Source organism: Tiliqua scincoides, chromosome 4 (assembly GCF_035046505.1).
Source record: "Tiliqua scincoides isolate rTilSci1 chromosome 4, rTilSci1.hap2, whole genome shotgun sequence".
NCBI classification, from domain to species: Eukaryota; Metazoa; Chordata; class Lepidosauria; order Squamata; family Scincidae; genus Tiliqua; species Tiliqua scincoides.
This window is the reverse complement of record NC_089824.1, coordinates 16,186,000-16,205,154: the sequence shown is the minus strand read 5'-3', so window position 1 is coordinate 16,205,154 and position 19,155 is coordinate 16,186,000. Positions and strand designations below refer to the sequence as shown.

General features: G+C 45.6%; 1 protein-coding gene across 1 annotated transcript; it reads left to right on the top strand.

Annotated features, from left to right (window-relative positions):
- The first annotated feature begins 512 nt into the window (after positions 1 to 512).
- Positions 513 to 18,833, top strand: MAL2 (mal, T cell differentiation protein 2). The gene is made up of 4 exons (XM_066623310.1): positions 513 to 647; positions 9,547 to 9,717; positions 16,059 to 16,235; positions 18,762 to 18,833. Exons 1-4 carry the CDS (start codon positions 513 to 515, stop codon positions 18,831 to 18,833), a joined length of 555 nt encoding a protein of 184 aa, XP_066479407.1.
- The last annotated feature ends 322 nt before the right edge of the window (positions 18,834 to 19,155 follow it).

Sequence of the window (19,155 nt, the reverse complement as noted above, 5' to 3'; positions counted from 1 at the left end):
TGCATGTCTACTCAGAAGTAAGTATCACTAGAGTCAATGGGGCTTACTTCCAGGTAAGTGTGGCTGAGATTGCAGCCGCAGAGCCCCAGCCTATGCATGTCTACTCAGAAGTAAGTACCACTAGAGTCAATGGGGCTTACTTCCAGGTAAGTGTGGCTGAGAGTGCGGCCGCAGAGCCCCAGCCTATGCATGCCTACTCAGAAGTAAGTCTCACTAGAGTCAATGCAGTCCTCCCCTGCAGAACAGCGAGGGTGCAGCGCAGGGAAGCAGGTACGATCCAGGTAGGTGCCCTGCGGGAAGGGGCGGGCGGCAGGCGGGCAAGCGGGGCGGCGTCTCCCCAGCACACGCTCCCTGCCCGGCCGCCACCTGCGGCTCTTCCCCTCCAGGTCCCTCCTTCTTCCTTCCCTACCTGGCCGAGGCCACGTCAGGGCTGGGCGACCTCGCTGCTGCTAGTACTCTACTCCTCCCCCTACTCCTGCGCGGATCTCCTGCGAGAGAAGCGAGCGGGCACCATGATCTCGGGCCGAGGGGGCGCCATGCCCCCACCCCCCAACGCCACCGCCTACTACCCCCCGCCTCGCATCACCCTTCCCTCCGGCGTGGAGATCCTGCGCACCTACTCGGGGGCCTTCATCTGCCTCGAGATAGTAAGTGATGGGAGCAGCTGGAGGGGGGAGAGCAACATGTGGGCTGCTCTAACCAGTGGGCATCAATTCCTCCGATGAGTTAAGAGGCGTAGCGTTGGAGGTTGCTTGCTACTTGAGCCATTTCTGCCCAACGTTGCATATACGCAACAGGGTTCAAATGTGAGCACCGTGGGTTGGGCAGGAAGGGGTTAAACTGTATTTATTCCACCCACCCCTTCTCCTATTCCTACTATTGCCCCTTTTTTGCTTTCCTCCTGCAAGCCTCCTGAGTCTACAGTGGGTAGAAAGTCAACAGGTGGTGATCGCCTCCCATCACTGTATCCCTTCTTGGGGGGGGGGGGATGCTGCACCTGTTGGATTTTGAGGCATGCCAAATTATGCAGGGGGTGGATAGAGAGATGCTCTTTTCCCTCACACCATAACACAGAACCAGGGGACATCCACTAAAATTGAGTGTTGGGAGAGGTAGGACATACAGAAGGAAATATTTCTTTACCCAGTGTGTAATTAGTCTGTGGAACTCCTTGCCACAGGATGTGGTGATATATAGAATGAATAGGGGGATGTTACAAGTCATGATAGGTATGTGCAAGGTAGAGGTAGGCTGCCTCTGATTACCAGATGCAGGGGAGGGCACCAGGATGCAGGTCGTGTCTGTTGTCTTGTGTGCTCCCTGGGGTATTTGGTGGGCCACTGTGAGATACAGGAAGTTGGACTAGATGGGCCTTTGGCCTGATCCAGTAGGGCTTTTCTTATGTTCTACGTATCACATGGCTCGAGCACATCCTGTGCGCGAGCTGTGGGCAGGACGGTCTCCTCCTGGCGCCCAGGTGCTGCTGCTGAAAAGGGGGAGGGACGGTCACCCAGGCCAGTGTGGGGGGGACCAGCCCTCCGTGCAGCCCAGCAGGCCTGCGGGAGGGAGTGGTTCAGGCAGCCCAGTGGCACAGCTGGAGGGTGCAAGTCAGTGGCGTAGCTAAGGAGATGCAGGGGGTAGCAGTTGCACCGGGCATCGAGCTTTAGGGGGGCAACAAGCTGAGCTTGACATTAGTGACCAAAATTGTGAAAATCTTGGTATGTATGAATAATACCATCATATCATTTCCCCTGAGGGCTGGGGATAAGAATAGGCCCTCAGTTTGGCTGTACTTGTCCTAAGAGGCGACTAAACAGCCACCAGGTAGATGGGACTCCTTTGCCTGGGAAGGCAGCTCATCTGAGAGAAGGAAAACTCTGATCCCAAACCTCCACTGCCTCGTGGCTACATCCAGTTATGGAAAAGGCTTCAGGAGTCAGCCTCGAGGCAAAATCCAGAGCCGGAGTCCCTGAGGCAGTTCATGGCTGAACACAGTCACGTTCTGGCAACTCCTGAGACGTCGCTGGAACCAACCGTATTGGCTTCTGCCTTTCCATTGGACCATTTCAGCGACGTGGAGAGGGGGGATTTGCTGCATGGGTAACAGTCTATCCTCCATATCTACTTTGCCCAGGCTTCGCGCACTGGAGAGGACACTCTGTTCCAGAACACTATTCAGAGCGCGATACCATAGTCTTTTGAGACTGAAGGATGCCAACAAGATCACATGGCTGCTAGTCCAGGCCAGGCCAAAATCTTCCTGGACCTTTAATCAGCCAAAGAAGAAACTGCCCAACTAGTCCATTAACTCTGATTTAGAAGCTTTCTTTTCTGATCCTGTACCCACTACCTCTCTGCTAGGGATAGTTCTAGACACTCCAGGTGAGGAGCATCCGCCGAACTACCATCCTTCCACTTGCTCAGCTTGGAATATTTGTTCAACTGTGTGTGTGTTTTAATTGCACTTGTATCCCCCTTCACAATTCTGGTGCACAGTCTGCATGTATGATCTATCCTGTCAGAAGGGATGGTAGGCTTGCATGCCTGGATCTGTAAGTCTGAATTCTAACTTTATAGAAGCATTTACATGCTGACAATAATTGCAATATTTGGTCTGCCCCAGACAGTTGCTTGAGTGACCTACCACTAAATTCAATGCTAGTTGTCCGTCCCGTCCCGTCCCGTCCCCCCCACTCCCTCTTCTCATTTCCTTGTTGAGTTGCATATTTTAACTGTATGGTTTCTGTTCATGTTTGGTTTATTTTTCCAAAGGGTGATTATATATGCAAAGTGGTAGGGTAGGTTATGAATCTAAACAGTTTGCCTAGTGTTCCCTTTCCTATCTGCTGCTCAGCCCTGCAAATCCCATGCTGACTCCCAGCCCATGAGTTCAAAAGCTTCTTCTCTTGCCTGTCTGTTTCTGCAGCTCCTCCCGGCATAAATATGAGCCTAGGAAACTGCTTTATAGGGAGTCAGACTACTGGTCCATCCAGCCCAATGCCATCTACTCTCAGGAGAGCCGCTGCCAGTGAGTTGGACAGAACACTTTCTGAACCTTTGACTGGATACTCCAGGGCTTGGGCCTTGTGTTTCCAAAGCATGTGTTCTGCTACCGATCTATGACTTTTCCCCATAAGCCCCAGCCCTAAATTTTAACACATATCCGTCATGAGTTGAATCAAGCTGTTGACACACACGGACCTCATCCTGACTAGCTCACGCCCGCTTCTGCTAAGGGTAGCCAAGTTTGTTTTAAGTTCAGGCTTCAAGTGTGCTCTTGATGACGTCACTTCATCAGATTATAGTTCTTCACAAGTAAAGGAATAGCGCAACAGGGAGAAGGATTCTGACTATGACCTTGTAGTACTTTCAAGGAGTTTTTCTTTTGTATTCAGTATATTTAAAAGTGCTATCATGCGCTAGCAATCTAAAGCAGCAATTTTCAACTGGTGTCCTGTGAAAGGTCCACAGATGTGCCGTGGGAGTTTGGAGCACAGTGTCTGAAAATAGCTGACAATCTCTTCCACGTTCTGCGGCTCTGTTTCTAGGGCAACTGTCTGTAGTAACAAATCTGTTACTACAGACAGTTGCCTTAGAAACAGCCGCAGAACCTGGAAGAGTCTCCCAGAAGCTGGAAGTGACACCATAAGAGGTGAAGACCATAGAGGTCAAGGTGCAGTGGGAAGAATAACTACATAAAGCGATGCTGGTCACTCTATCATCTCATTGTGCTGCACTTGTAAACCAGGTCTAGCACAGCAAGGCTAGGAGACCTGGGGAACCAGTGCTAGCCAGAGCTAAACATGCTAGACACGATGAAGCAATCACCAAGGTTCAAAACAAGGCAGCTTCTTAGGCCAGGGGATCCCTACCACAAGCAGTTGACCGCTCTGTTTCCCTTATCTCCATATCCTGCTCCATTCTTAGCACACCAACTTCTAGAATGACTTTCCCTATCTTGCTCTTCTGCTGTTGCAGCATCACCCATGCTCTCACTTACACTTCATTGTCCTGCATGCACTCAAAAAACAGCTGTAGCATGCTTCCACGCTCCCTTTTACTCCTTAGCCCTGGCTTCACTAATGACGAAAAGGTAATAGGAGGATAAGAGTTTCCCAGTGGCATGTGAATGAGCTTAACTTAGAAAGTATAATTAAATAGTGGCCAGGAAGAAAGTACACACCTGCCGTGTACCCAGTTATGAAACTCCACCTGTGCCTTAGCCCCATCACAGGTTTTTCCTGTTATTGAAATATGTCATTGAAGGGTGGATTCATTTGAACCATCACTGGGATGAGATAGGATTCATTAAATGGCCAAATCAGAGAGAACCTCTTTGTTTACCCATTTTTGCCTGGCCCAAAGGTGTACACATTTGGTCTCTGTTGCATAAATGTTGCATAAATGTTGGGCAGAAATGGCTGTTTACCTCCCCCCCTCTCCAGCTGAAACACCCAAAGTGAATTCTAAAGTTCTACCTGCTTTAATGACTCCTGCAAAAGTTTCCCCCTTTCTTTCCCACAATGGATTCCTTTCCTAACCACCCACTGCTACCATACAGTAAAAACATTTCTCCTGGTAACATATTAATGTGGGAGCAATCACACAACCCTATTTTAAATAGAACAAAAAAAGCTTTATTAAATAGATTGCTTTTTTACCCAAATAGCCCATTGCTTATAAAGTTACTTTAATACCAGCTCTCAAGTATGACCAAACCCTGGGTCTAGTTCAATTCCTTAGTAATTCAGGTAGCTAACTACTGTACTTCTTCCTATCTTCATCCCATATGCATCCTGGAAAGCAGACTCGCTCCATCTTCAGGCAGACTGAGGACATCAGAAGCTCCTTCCTGAAGTCTTCTTTCAGGTTCTCATCCCAAAGGCCTCAGGACACCCCCCCCCCCCACTCTTTCTGAATTACCCCCCAAAGGCACTATTGCGCAGCCGGTTTCTAGCTATTCATGATGGGATAGCTTCCTTAACATTCTCTCCTGTAACTTTTTTAGTGATCATCCACCACTAGTTCACATCTTTTACATTTTCTTCCAGGCCCCACCACCATTTCCTACTTATTCTACTGCCTTTTAAAATGTTGGCCATGACCGGTTGTCAGAAACCAGTTCTTGGAGGTAATTTTGAATAGCTGGTTGGAAGAGGTCAACTGTTGACCAATCAGAATTTCAGGTTTACAGTGCCTTCTGGATCATCTGCGTGGTCTACACAGGCAGACCACCACAGTTCTGTCCATCTTTGAGTAGCTGATGTACATGACTGCAACTGATAACTTGCTGCATTCTCTGTGCTGTGACTCACTGATGCGGAGGTCCAAGGTTCAGTTCCAGCACCTCTGAGTAGGACAGGGAAAAATTCCTGTCTGAAACCCAGCAGAGCCCCTGCCAGTCCGTGTTGGCGATACTGAGCTAAATTTACTCGGTATAAGGCAGCTTCCTATGTTTTCCCTGCAGGGCCATCAATGAGACCAACTGAGGTAGTTGCCTAGGGTTGTAGGGGGCACCCACCTCCCTCCATCCAGTGCCCTCCACTGCTTCCTTCTACTCACTGGATTGGAAAAGGAAGAGGGCGGGTGGAGGAGAGGAGAGCAGTGGGCTAGAATGTCTTCTCCTTCCCTTCTGCTTCATCCCCCTGTTCCCATCCAGGGACTGGAAAGAGCAGACAGGCACATCACTGGGTGGGGGGAAGCATATGGCTCACTGTCTCAGGTACCAGGAATACATGGGCTATCAGCAGTAAGGCCCATACATGGTATCGGTTTTTTCAGATTCCCACTTTAATCTTCCACCTGAAGTTTTGTTTACAACAAAAGTTTCTGCTAAATCCTGTTTTTTTCATAGCCATCAAAAATATTAATTAAAATAACTGATGTAAAGCAAAAATAAAGTAACTGATGTAAAGTAAAAATAACTGATTTCCATTTTTATAATTTAGACTTCCCTGAACAAGCTTGCAAGCTAATTGGCTGCGAAAGCAATTAAAACAGACTGGGTTGCAACTAAAGAGAGCCTGTACACTAAGAGCAATCCAAACATTGATCGTGAAACTTCATGCCTTTTGCATTATGGAATTGTACCTGCTTAGAGAAAAGGGGCGGGGCAGGATTGTAACATTGAACAGTGTCTGTTTGGTTCTCTCTGTGTATTGTGCAAGCCAGATCACCTGCTTGAAGATTAAGCCTGCAGTCCTGTACAAATTAGAGGTAGTTAGGTGTAAACACCACTGAATGCAGTGGGACCTGAGTAAACATGCAGTAGATATGCTGTAAAGGCCTACAACTTGCTAGGATGGACTCGTAGCTGCTAAGCAGAGCAATACTTCTCCAAGAGATCAAAAATCAACTTCCTTCTTATCTGGTTGATAGAACCTTAAATATTCCAAAGCTGAGCTTTTGACCTAATTCAAAGCTCAGGTAGTTGGAGAGCATATAATGTGTGCAAGATCATGTTGGTGGATGGGGTCAGTGGATTATCTAAGCAGTAATGCAGGAGCTGGTCATGTGACATGGTTGTAATTATTATTAAGAATATTTGTATTACACTTTTCAACACAAAGTAGTCCATAGAATCGTAGAGTTGAGGGCAGGTTCCTAAAAGGTCATCTAGTCCAACCCCCTGCCTGTAGCAGGAAATCTCAGCAGATTCTTGTTGAGCCTCTGCTCGAAGATCTCCAGTGAGGAAGAATCCACCATTTCCTCAGCGTCCACTGCTGTTACCGTCAGGAATTTTTTCCTGATGTCCAATCAGAATCTCTTCTCTTGCCCATTTGTACCCATTGGCTTTAGTTTGACTCTCAGAGGCAGTTGAGAACAAATTTGTCCCTTCTTTCATTTGACAGCCCTACAGGTATTTGAAGAGCACTATCATATCTCCTCTCAGCCTTCTCCAGGCTAAACATACCATGTTCCTTTCCGTAGGGCCCGTTCTCCCGCCTTTTGCTCATCCTTGCCGCTCTCCTCTGAACCCGCTATAATTTGGCTGCATCTTTCTTAGAGGTTCCCAAAATTGGACACAATACTCCAGGTGAGGTCTGACCAATGCAGATTAAAGCGGAACCACAATTTCTTGCAACGTGGCAGCTGTGGTTCTTCCAATGCAGGCAAAAATTGTGTTCGCCTTTGCAGCCTCATTACAGTGCTGACTCATATTCATTTTGTGATCCACTGCAATTCCGAGATCCTTCTCACATGTTGTGCTGCCAAGCCAGGTAGCTCCCATTTTATACCTGCGTCTTTGGTTACTTTTGCCTAAGTGCAGAACCTTGCATTTGTCCCTGTTGAACTTCATCTTATTCATTTTAGCCCAGTATTCCATTTTGTTTAGGTCTTCCTGAAGGCTTCTACTATTTTCTATTGCACTGATTCTCAAACTCTCAGGGAGTTTGAAAACCAGGGTAAGTCTTTGCGGGGTGGAGGTGGGGGGTGGAAAGCAGTGACACAATCCCCAGGATAATGCAGCTATGGGGGAAAGGGGCTATTTTTTTATGTTATTTACTTGCTCCTGGGTCTGGGAAAGGTTTGGGGAGCCCCGCAAAGCCCTCTGCAGGGCTCCCTACAGCTTGTAGAATGTAAAAAAAAGATTGCAGCCCACTTTCTGGTTGCAATCACGAAACTGGAAGTGGGGTCACAATCCCTTAATTTCTAGAAGCTGCAGGGAGCCTTGCAGAGGGCTCCATGGGGCTTCCTGCAAACCCCCCCCCAGACCCCAGCAGCAAAAAGTAATGTAAAAAAAGGCCCTCCCTTTCCCCATAGTGGCACAATCTTGGGGATTGCATTGCAGCTCTCCCCCTGCCCCTGCTCCTTAAAAGGAAAAGAGCAGGGGTTCTCAGGCTTGTGGGTTGTGACCCACCAGTTTGAGAACGACTGTTTGCTACACCTCCCAGCTTGGTGTCATCTGCACATTTGATGAGACCCGCTAGTAGCCCTTCATCCAGATCACTGATGAAGATGTTAAAGAGAACCTGACCCAAAACAGAGCTCTGGGGCAACCCAATCAAAACCATCTTCCAGGTTGCCACAGAGCCTTTGTGTTACAGCCCTGAAACTAGTTGTGAATCTGCCTATCGATTGTATCATGTAGCCATTGTTTTGCCGATTTGCTGATTTGAGATGTCGTGTGGAACCTTATCAAATGCTTTATTGAAACTGAGATGAATTACATCCACAGCATTCCCACTGTCCAGTAAGCTTAGATAAAAAACGGAAATGAGATTTGTCTGGCAAGATTTATTTCTGACAAATTCATGCTGGGTTCTATTGATCACTGAGTTGTTGTCTAGATGTGTGCAGACTGTGTGTTTTATAATTTGTTCTAATATCTTCCCTGGTACTGAAGTCGGACTGACAGGTCTGTAATTTCCCGGGGTCTTCTTCACAAAACGGTTTACATAGCTAAATAAATCATTCCCCAAAGCATTCACAGTCTAAAAATCTATGATATGAACATGTCTTGCCATGTATTTAGCAATGCACTTGTCTGTGTTTTTTGTTTAAACAATTGAGCCTGTGTGCATCATGGCTTGTGTTTGTGGACAGCATGCCTCAAGCAGGAAGTCAGGCCACTTTAAAGAAGTATAAGCCCATTGCTAAGGCAGGTGTTCTTTTGTCCCGTCCCTCTAATATAGGATCCCCATCTCTTTTTACATACCCTGCTCCTAAGCCTTCTATAGCAGTCTGATGTGAAGAAGATGAGCAAGGGAAGCTTTTCCTGGAATGGAGATGAAATGATGTGTGATTTTTTTTTTTTACTAGTTGCCATCCCTAGATCAAATACAGTTGAGTATTCCTTATCTGGACTGCTTGGGGTGGGAAGGTGTCAGGATATTGGATTTGTCTGGATTTCAGAATAATTGAATAAATATACAGATGCGCGTCACTTAACATCACTTGATGATGAGATATGATGTCACTTAATGATAAACGATAATGTTGTTATGTGATTAGGTCATTATAAGAACATTCAGCCCCATCTAGTGGTTTTGTTGTGTAAACAGACACTCCCTGCCAGACACTCAGTGCTCAGGCTACTTGAGACAGATTTCCTCATTAAGTGCCTCTTTGTTGTGATTTGATCACCAGTCATATATGCGGTCCTTGTTAGGTGGAAGGTCATTAAGTGACACACGCGTGTAATGAGAAATGCTTTCTCTTGCTCTTTGCACTGCTACCCATATGGATGTCTGCTGGCCTCTTTGGCATTTTTCAACCATGTCTGGCCAGGTACATGCTACAGAGTAGAGACTAGAACTTACAGCCTGTACCTGCACTGTACATGGGAGGGAGCACAAGACCTTCTAGTATTTACACTACAGAAAACAAGTTTGGACAAAAATGCCCAGATGTCAGATGTCCAGGATAAGGAGTAATCTATCTGTATATACAGCCCAATCTTATGCATGTCTACTCAGAAGTAAGCCCCACTGCAGTCAATGAGACTAACTCTCAGGAAAGTGTGGATAGGATCACAGCCTTAAAATGCAGATTTAAGACTTTGTTCTTAAACTTACTCTGTTTTCCTTTTGTGTTCTTTTACAGCTGCTAGGAGCAATTGTCTGGATTTTAGTAGCTGCTACTGGAGTCCCTTTGCCATTGCTGCAGGGCTGGGTGATGTTTGTGTCTGTGACAGCCTGCTTCACTTCCCTCTCCTTCCTCTCCGTGTTTCTCTTCAGTTACAGGGAAAGGATTGCTATTGACTGGAACCGTCTGGTAAGCATTTTGAAAGGTGGTGTGTTGACTGTCAACAGCTTACTTCTGATCTTTAAGTGTCTCAGTGCCTCATAACATTTCATGGCTGAGCTGGAATTGAACCAGTCTCTTCAGTCCTAATCCAGTTCTTTACCTGCTACATCACCCTGGCTTGCAGTATTTTGTTTTCTTGTTGAGATTTTTAATTGGTTTTAATAATACTATAGTACTAGTAATAGTATAATAATACTATTTTAAAAAACCAGTGATTCCCAAACTGTGTGCCATGGCTCCCAAGGGCTTCCTGTGAATTCACAGGAGGGCAGCAGGATGTCCCCAGCAATCTCTTCTTACCAGTTCCCCCAAGCACCACCATCTTGAATCACATGAGATCTTGTGAGAATTGTACCAGATCTCGCAAGATTACGCACAATTCAAGAAGGTGGCATGCAGGAGGGCCGGGCATCACGGCCACAGGTCACCATGAATGTGATCCGTTTGGGAACCACTGCTGTAAACTATCCAGTAGCAACAGAGATGGCCCACATAACGCCACCCCTTCTCCATCCTGGCCTATCCAATAAAAGAAAAAGGGGGGAAGAACAGTTGCAAGCAATCAGAACAAGCAGCTAGATGTAAGATACTTATCTCTATTTTTATTAAAAGGATAAGTTGAACATCTTTCAGGACTGATTCACAGGTGTGTTCAATTATAACATGTGCCTCTCTCTCAACAGAGAAAGTGTTGTGTTTCAGTTGACAGTGTGTGTTACGTAACTGTGATTGACCTGTGATGACTCATTCTCTGTTGCAAGTTCTTCCTTGATGCCACAGTTAATGAATGAGGAGCATGATTGGCCCTTAGCTGCTTAGTGAGTGATCAGGAGGTCTTATAGGCTGTGATATAAATACTGTTAATTAATTAAATTTTGAGTAAGCCTGTTTGGGATAGGCTCTTATGCTGGAGTTGGGCAGCAGTAAGTCCTCACCAGAGGCAGACAGCTGGTGGCCTGTGGCTTGATTTCGTTCATGATGCAATTTTTTTCTGGCTCTTGTTAACTTAGCAGTTTAATTGGACCCTCAGCAACGTTTGCACAATTTTCCAAGAGTCCTCTTGAAATAATGAGAAAAAGATTGAAAGGTGTATAGGTAAGAGAGACTATACAATCTACTACTGATGGAAGGTTGGGCTAATTTTAAAGACTGTAGTATAGGGACACTTGAGAACTTGAACTTGCGTGTACTTGAACCCAAATCTGTAATAACAATTGTTTATAGGAGGCTGGGGTAATTTCAGGGGTTTTTTCCCAGTGGTTTCAACTCTGACCTGAACCTACATGTTTGTCCTCACATGTCTGGTCATTGCCTTTCAAATCCCTATAATTACCTATAAAGCCCTGAATGGCTTAGGACCATGGCCAGAACCAAGTATCAAGATACCTCCCCCATATGCATCTGTCCATTCAAAGCCAGGGAGCGCCTTTCGCAAGCTCCTTTATTTTCTGAATTTGTCTGGTAATCATGTGTGAAAGGACCTTCTCTTTGGTGGCTCCCAAGCAGAACTCCCTGCCTCTGTTTCTATTAATTGTTTTTAAGCATGTTTTTCTGCTAGGTCTTCTGATGTGGTTGGTTTTCTGCTGTTTTAAAGGTTTGATCCATTTATGATGGTGGTTATTTTAAATTCACTGAAAAGTGTGTTGAGTTGTCTTCTGATTGGAAAACTGAGAGTAACCTTCTCTAAACCAAATTTAAAAATGCAGACTTGTTGCACGAGAAGTCTTGTGTGTGTCTGAATGTTCCTTCGAAGTTGTGGCGTTTGTTTTTATGAAGAAGCATTATAAGAACATTTTTGATCTAGAAAATCATAGATGGCCTGAGGTGAGATTCAATTACCCTTTGCTTGTTTGAAAAAAGGCATGGCTGAATAAGGCCCTAAACCCATCTAGTTGCTATCCCCTTGCTGAATAAGTGCATCTTGGCCCAGTTAGGAAGGCACAGCAGTTCACAGTGGAGTTAGCTACCTCCAGTCTTCAGGGGCAGAGGCTGATTTAATGGACAGGTAACAGATTGTTTACTCACACAGCAAACAAGAAACCATAAAATGCCCCAGGTTCGATTCATGAAAACAGAGAATTAGGGATATAGCCTGTTAAACGGTAGATCTTGCATATTGCTTATCCAAACCACCCAGCCTGCCTTTGTTGACCTTCCTTTCATCACTGTGCAGTGATTAGAGCAAGCCCAGACTTGCTTTGCCATTATATGCCCCACATGAGAGAACCATACCTAACTGAGGTTTTGCCTTGCATCCATTTCATAACCTGAGTTACCTATGAAGACAAGTCTTTTAACAGAGAGATTCTATCATTTGGAGTTAGTAGAAATTTAGCCCCTTGGATTCCACATTTTATCTGCCACTAACAGGAGAATAGGAACATGATTTCTGACTTCAAATGTTGCTTTCTGCTTTAGACTTTTTGTAAGAACACGTCACCAGTGACCAGTTAGAGAATTCTGGGCATGCACAAGATAGTGACGGGCTTCTATTGCTATTTGTCCCCAGCACTTGATATTGGAGGTCCTACTGCATCTTGTCTGCAGAGGTCCCTGTTAGCATCAATGGCTAATAACCATTGAACAGAACACCCTCCATGAATTTGTCCAAACCTGTTAAAAGCCTCCAAACTAGTGGTCATCACTACATCCTGTGCCAGTGCATTCCAGTAGTTAATAACGTCGCCAGGCATCCCCAGTCTTCATTTCTGACTGTTAATGGGTATCCCAATTCAGTGCAGAGCCAATGACCATGGATCTTGTGCTCCTCCCTCAGAAGTATGGCAGCATGAAAGGCACACAGCTATCTCCGTGCACCTGCCAGCAGATCCCAGGCACCCACCAGAGCAGGTACCAGCTGGGGGTGGGAGGGGGAGGGTCTCAGGGGGCAGCAGTGCACACTACAATCCCAGCCCAGACCCACCCACCCACCCACCCCACCCTCCGACTTTCCTCAGACTTACACCAGCAAAAGAGCTGATGTAGGCCAAGGAGATCCATTGACAGCCCAATGACCTCTCCACCTATAATTCCTTGCAGCATGCACTACAGCAGCACAGCTGCATAGCATCTTTTAGAAATGGGCTATGTCAGAATGCCAGATGCAAGGGAGCACACCAGGATGCAGGTCTCTTGTTATCTGGTGTGCTCCCTGGGGCGTTTGGTGGGCCGCTGTGAGATACAGGAAGCTGGACTAGATGGGCCTATGGCCTGATCCAGTGGGGCTGTTCTTATGTTCTTATCTAACGACAGGAGAATAGGATCTAGCCAAAAGTCTGTGAAAGAAAATGCAGCCATTGCTCAGGCTTGCCATGTTCTTGTTCATATGTAAGATGAACATCACATTCAGAATCATAGTTGCTATCTGCTGAAAATGTAGCTTTAATAAAAATCTTAGAAACAAATTTATTCTCCCAGTGTTTTCAGGGCTGGTAATTACAGACTCCCTGATATGGAAAATGAGTTAATAAATATTCATAGCCTGCCATTTATTCAGCAGTTGCAAGGGACTGTAGACGTTATCTGCATAATCCTTTACAGTGGCAAGTTAGGGCAATGTTGTTATCTCCATATTGTAGATGAACAGAACTGAGGATGAATTCTTTTTGGGATTGATGGATTTTTAAGCTGCTGTGCTATCTACCTAATTTTATCCGGCTTGATGGAAGACTTTAGCATACCAATTTGCAGTTCTTTTAATTGTTCTGTTTCATTTAACTTGCATTCTCCAATCCTTTCCTTTACAAATAGCTTTGCAGAACTCTGCCCTAATTTCAGAGATCTACTCTGACATTTTACTGGGTTTGCCTGGATATAAATGAGTTAGAAATGAGTTACAAAGTGGTAATGACTTGGCATCCTAATGTCCTGTTTAAAACTCATGCCTCCTTCCGGGAAATGGTTTTGGGGTTTGTTGTGTTTTTGTTGGTTACAAGAGTCTTGGCTTTCATTTTTATGGGTGACAGAGAACTTCATTGTAACTGTTGCCAGGCAGAGGAAGTTCCAGGGTAGGGCAACTGCCCAGAGGAAATGAGGTCATCTACCTCCTGAAAATACTATGTTCTGCACACACTACACTACTCACTTGGATGTGTGTGCCCCTTTCATCAGTCAGCGTGCCAGAAAGTTGGGTACAGGAGTTGTATAGTAGACATTGGAACATGAAGAGGAGCCCTTGATCCATGTTCACTACATTCTGTTTATATAGCACAATATAGTCTGTGCAGGCTTTTTTTAGAAGGATCTGCTATAATCCTCTAGGCAGGGGTAGTCTCTTATTTGTAGTTACTGCTGTAAAGCACCTTATTTATTTTTCTTCTCATTATTTAAAAAAAATACTAGCAAATTCCCTTTATTATGATGGGTATTGTGTGTGTGTGTGTGTGTGTGTGTGTGTGTGTAGAGAGAGAGAGAGAGAGAGAGAGAGAGAGAGAGAGAGAGAGAGAGCAGAGGCGGGTATGCTGCCAAGATTCTGGAGGCTGCAGTATGATCTCTGTGTGAAGGCACACTGCATTGCACTACAGCATTTTCCTTTTCATAGGAGTGAAATTCACTCATTCACATACATGGGAGAAACTAAGGGTGCATTCTTGATGGTCCAAGGTGGACATGTGGCTGTTGCCAACTCCTATCTGTCACATTGTCCCTGATGAATGTCTCTTAGAATAATATGTCATGTCATCACAGTAATCACAGTTTCCCAGCATCCTCTCTGGTTCATTGGCTGCTTCTTCTGGGAGCAGAAAAACATTGAGTGTTATTATAGTATCCCATCCCCTATTCTGAGATTTTTTCCCCCCACATTTTTATACCCCTGCTCCAAGGAGCACAAGGTGGTGTACATAGTTCTTCCCCTCCTTTTGCCCTCAAAACAATGAGGTGGATGATAAGGTAGGTGAGGCTGAGAGATAGTGACTGGTCCAAGGTCATCCAGGAAGCTTCATGTTTGAGCAGGGTTTTGAACCTGGATCTTCCAGGTCCAGCTTCCGAACCATTGCACCATCCTCCCTGGAGAGGACCATCTCTGGAGATGTTATTGGGCAGATGTGGGGCAGATACAGGTCTTCTGTGGTATCCCTTAGTCCCCAGTATACAGTTTCTTCCAAATAAATGAATGGTTGCCATTTACTCCCAACTTCTTTAGTCCTTGCTCTAGTCAGGCTGCCAGAGGACTAAATCCACCTTTTGTCTCTGTTGGGACAAGATGAAGGTGCATCATCCGATACAGGAGGCAGGTTTATAACCCTCGAAACTGTCTCTGACATTACTGACCACTTATTATAGAACCTGGTGAAGTGGTTGAAAATCAAGCCAGACCTCTTGCTTGCATAGTTCCACCCTTAGTTCTGGTTCTTACAGCCCGATCCTATGCATGTCTATTCAGAAGTAAACCCCACTGCATTCAGTGGGATTTACTCTCAGGTAGGTGTGCATAGGATTGTAGCCTTTGTCATGCAAGAATGTGACAGAACTGGTTTTAAGTGTCTCCAGTGGGCATGGTTTTCCTGCCACAGACAAACCTGTTGGTGAAGGATGGCTTCACGTGCTCACTAGGAAAATTTGTTTGAAAGTCAGGCTTGCAGCAAAACTAAGCAGGAAGTGCTTCTGAGTGGGAACCTTGTAAGGGAGTCATAGTCAGAAAGAGAAAATACATTTGCTCTCTTGTAGCCTGGTGAATAGCACCTTGAACCAGGGATACCTGGTCTTGACTCCCTGACTGATTTTGACTGTCAAGCCCCATTTGGGTTAAGAGGGTTTAAGTTGACTGATTTTACTTATACCTTTTTCCCTTTGACGTCTCATTTTATTGCTGCTACATAATGTGTTTCATTATTGTGACATGTATTTTATTGTTTTTAAATTGTAAGCCCTTTATGAAGATTTGATCCCCAAAAGCAGGATATTTGTGTTTTAAATCATTCCTGCTTAACAACAAAGCTCATGAGGCCTGACCTGGGGCATGTCACTATCTCTCAGCCAGCCCTACCCCACAGGTTTGTCGTGAACAAAACCTCATGCTTGTTGCCCTGAGCTCCTTTCTAGACCGTCTGTATCAATAGCCATCATGGCAGTAGTCGCTTGGCAACAAATGCTTGACACCAATTCGTAAGTTCATCTAACTCCGTAATAGCTTTTGTTGTTGCTGTTTGTGTGTCATTTCTAGTCTGTGTCTAGTCTGTGTGCTGTTTCTAGTCTGCTTTACTCCTGGTTAAACAAAACCTGAGCGGGTGGAAGCTAATTTCTTTTACTCCAGGCTCGTGTTTTTTCTTCAGAATATATTGGCTCAGCCTCTCAAACTTGCTTTTCAGGATTTCCTTTACCACGCAGCTGTATTTGTCTTTTATTTTGGAACCTTTCTGCTGCAAGCTGCAACAACATCCTTGCATGCTCACATGCTTCGGACCAACTTCAATGTGATCACAAACACTACCCTTCCTGAGCCACTTCTGAACTCTCATGAATACAACTTAAGTGTAGCAGCCACTGTAAGTATTATGTTCCATATTAAAGAAAAAAGACCCTCATAGCCCTTGTGCTTACTTGTGCTTCCAGTCACTGGTATGAGCAAAGAACTTCTTCTCTGGCCTTATTCTTCTTGAGCTGTCTTCCTGGTTTTGATACTTGGCGGTTCTCAAGCATTTTAGCCCCAGGACCCACTTTTTAAAATGACACTTTATCAGGACCCACCTAGCTTTATGAGACTTTTTTTAAAAAATTGTTTGTTTGCAAAAAACTTGATCAATTTCTCATGAGGGAGCTCTAATGAATAACCTCAAGGCTTGAAGGGCTTAGAGCCCAATCCTGTGGTCTGTGCTGCGCCTCTGCGGCGCGGACCACAGTCACAAATGTGCCATAAGGTACGTTTGCGGGGCTCACCGCCGGGCTCCTGCCAGAGGTGGCTCAGCTCCAGCCGGTGCTGAGCCACTGCCTGCTGGGTGTCCGTGTTCCGCAGCTCTGTGGTGCCTGCAACCGCCAGGCTGCGGAACGGGGAATGGGGCGGGGACGGGGGCGTTCCAGGGGGGCGGGGAGGCCGGCGTGATGTGGGGAGGGGGGCCGTTCCAGAGGCATGCCTGGGGCGGGCAGGAGGAGGATCCGTGGAGCTCCGCTCCGCAGGATCCTAAGCGCTCGTGAAGGCTGCGTGCCTTATACGCCGCTAAAGAGAGTATCCCCATTGCGGGGTTGGCTCCCTTACCTGGGGGAAGGGGACGAACGTCCCCTACTCCCAAGGTGCCTCCTGCAGTAGTGAGGGAGGCGCTGGATTCAGTGGCAGTCCTCGTGGTGACGCCGAGTGGGGGGTGCCCCAGGCAGCTCAGGATTGGGCTGCCCGTTAAGATTGGGCTGTTAGTTATGTGACCCAGAGAAGTGGGTAGGTCACTCAAAGTAGGACTGGTGTTCATTGCAGTGCATCATACTGGCTTTACCTCTTGTCTAGTGAACTATGGACAAGCAGCAGCGCAAACCTTGACAGGAAAACTGGGACTCATGAATCTGCCCTCTAGCCTAAGGGTGTCAAACGCATTTCATACGGAGGGCCACATAGCAGTCATGAGGCCTGCTGAGGGCCGGAAGTGATATAATTAGGCAAAATGTGATGTCATTAAACAGGTCATAACCAAAAATAAACACTTTTTTCTCACTTAGGAACTCATTAGCTGCAAATAACAAAAGAGAAGCTATACGAATCTTGATCATATTTCAAGATACGGGAGAGCCCAGTTTTCACGTGGGCTGCCCTTTCAGCAGTAACACCTCAGCACTACTCAGCAGCTGAAAGCCTGAGGGCCGCATAAAAAGCTTCCGTGGGCCAGCATCCTGACCCTGGGCCTTATGTTTGACACCCCTGCTCTAGCCAATCGCACAGTTCCTCTTCTCCCATACACGATACTTGCAACTACTTTTGTATGCCTGGTGCTGAGCGCTCCCCACGTGATGCACTTGCAAAGTTAAAAATAAGAATCTCATTGTTTATATACATGTGATGTTCAATGCAGGATTGCCACCAAAAATGACAGCATTGTGTAGAGGGCCATCTCTTCCCCCTACCTTACCTGTGTCATTTCCAAGTCATCACTGGCTTCTGCCAACAGAACTAAGTGTGAGGGGGGAAGAGTAGTCAAGACACGACTGCAGTATTGGCAGTACACCAACACTGAACATCATATACAGTTCCACCCATTTATATATTGCTGTTTTTGTCCACTCCTGGGATAGGGCATACCTAAATGTATGAATTGACAGAGGAGTTGTATATCATTATGCGAAACTGAAGCTAAGCAATTTTTCTCCCACCATTATGTATATAGTATTTTATTTTCTTCAGGGAGCTCAGGGTGGTGCACATGACCCTTCCTTCCCCTTTTATTCTCCCAGCAACTCTCTCTTGTAAGCAAGGCTGACAGATAGTGACTGTCTTTATAAGTGGCCCTTATAGCTTCTTGTTTTCAGACTCCTTCTGATAGGTAGGTTGCAGGTTAATAGGCTGGAAAGGTCAGTTAACATCTTGTAATGTAGAATCTAATTGTAGGGAGATAATCCCATGATACTCTTGAGTGGCTTGAATGGAATATTAATCAGAGCATGCTTAAAGTGACACCATCCCTAGTTAAGTAGGAGTGGCAGGAGAGAGAAACTAATTTTCATTTTATGAGAGAGAGAGAGTGAGCGCTGGCTGAAGTTATATAGAGAGTACATTGTACCAGGCCTCTCTGGGGTTGTGATGTTCAATAACAGATCTATCACCTTGCAGAAGTGCCTGCTCTTTGCTTTCACTTGTGCTGTGTGTATCTTGGCAAATCAAGCTAGTACCAAAATGCCTCCGGTCTTCAGTGCACACTCTTTCCTCCAAAAGAAAACCAAGCCAGTTGGTACTGCCTTATAGAACTGTCTGCCACCAGTACAGCCCTTAATGGTGTTGTGGGAATGATAGCCCAGGAAAACGTTTTTGAAACCAGCATTAACAGCCAGAATGCAACACAAAATTCACCTCGTGCATTTTCTTTTCTTCCCTACAGATTTTTGCCTTTGTAACAACTATATGTTATGGGTGCAGCACAAGCCTTGCTTTAAGAAGATGGAAACTATAGCACTAGAAGAGACAGACAGGGAAGAAGGCACCCATCTGGTTTGTGCAACTGTGCAGATGATCAAATGGAATACCACATGTTCATCAAGTATCCAGGAGTTCCAAAAGGATGTTTGGAATAAATTTATATTTTTCTAAAATGTTGATGTGCAAATATGTCCATGTCATAATTATGTTTTCACTGGAGGGGGGATTTGTTGCCTGTTTCTCTGGTTTTCAGTTGCCTAGGTGTATTGACTTAGTAGGAGCAGCATCCCCTATTACAGATAGTATTATAATAAAGCTGAGTGATGAATAGGATGATCATTAGCAGATATTTGCAT

What these genes read in the sequence shown, in the direction of transcription:
- MAL2 (XM_066623310.1), top strand. Translation starts at nt 513, where the DNA reads ATGATCTCGGGCCGAGGGGGCGCCATGCCCCCACCCCCCAACGCCACC. An exon ending in CCTTCATCTGCCTCGAGATA is followed by an intron (nt 648 to 9,546) that starts GTAAGTGATGGG and finishes GTTCTTTTACAG; the next exon opens with CTGCTAGGAGCAATTGTCTG. An exon ending in CTATTGACTGGAACCGTCTG is followed by an intron (nt 9,718 to 16,058) that starts GTAAGCATTTTG and finishes CTTGCTTTTCAG; the next exon opens with GATTTCCTTTACCACGCAGC.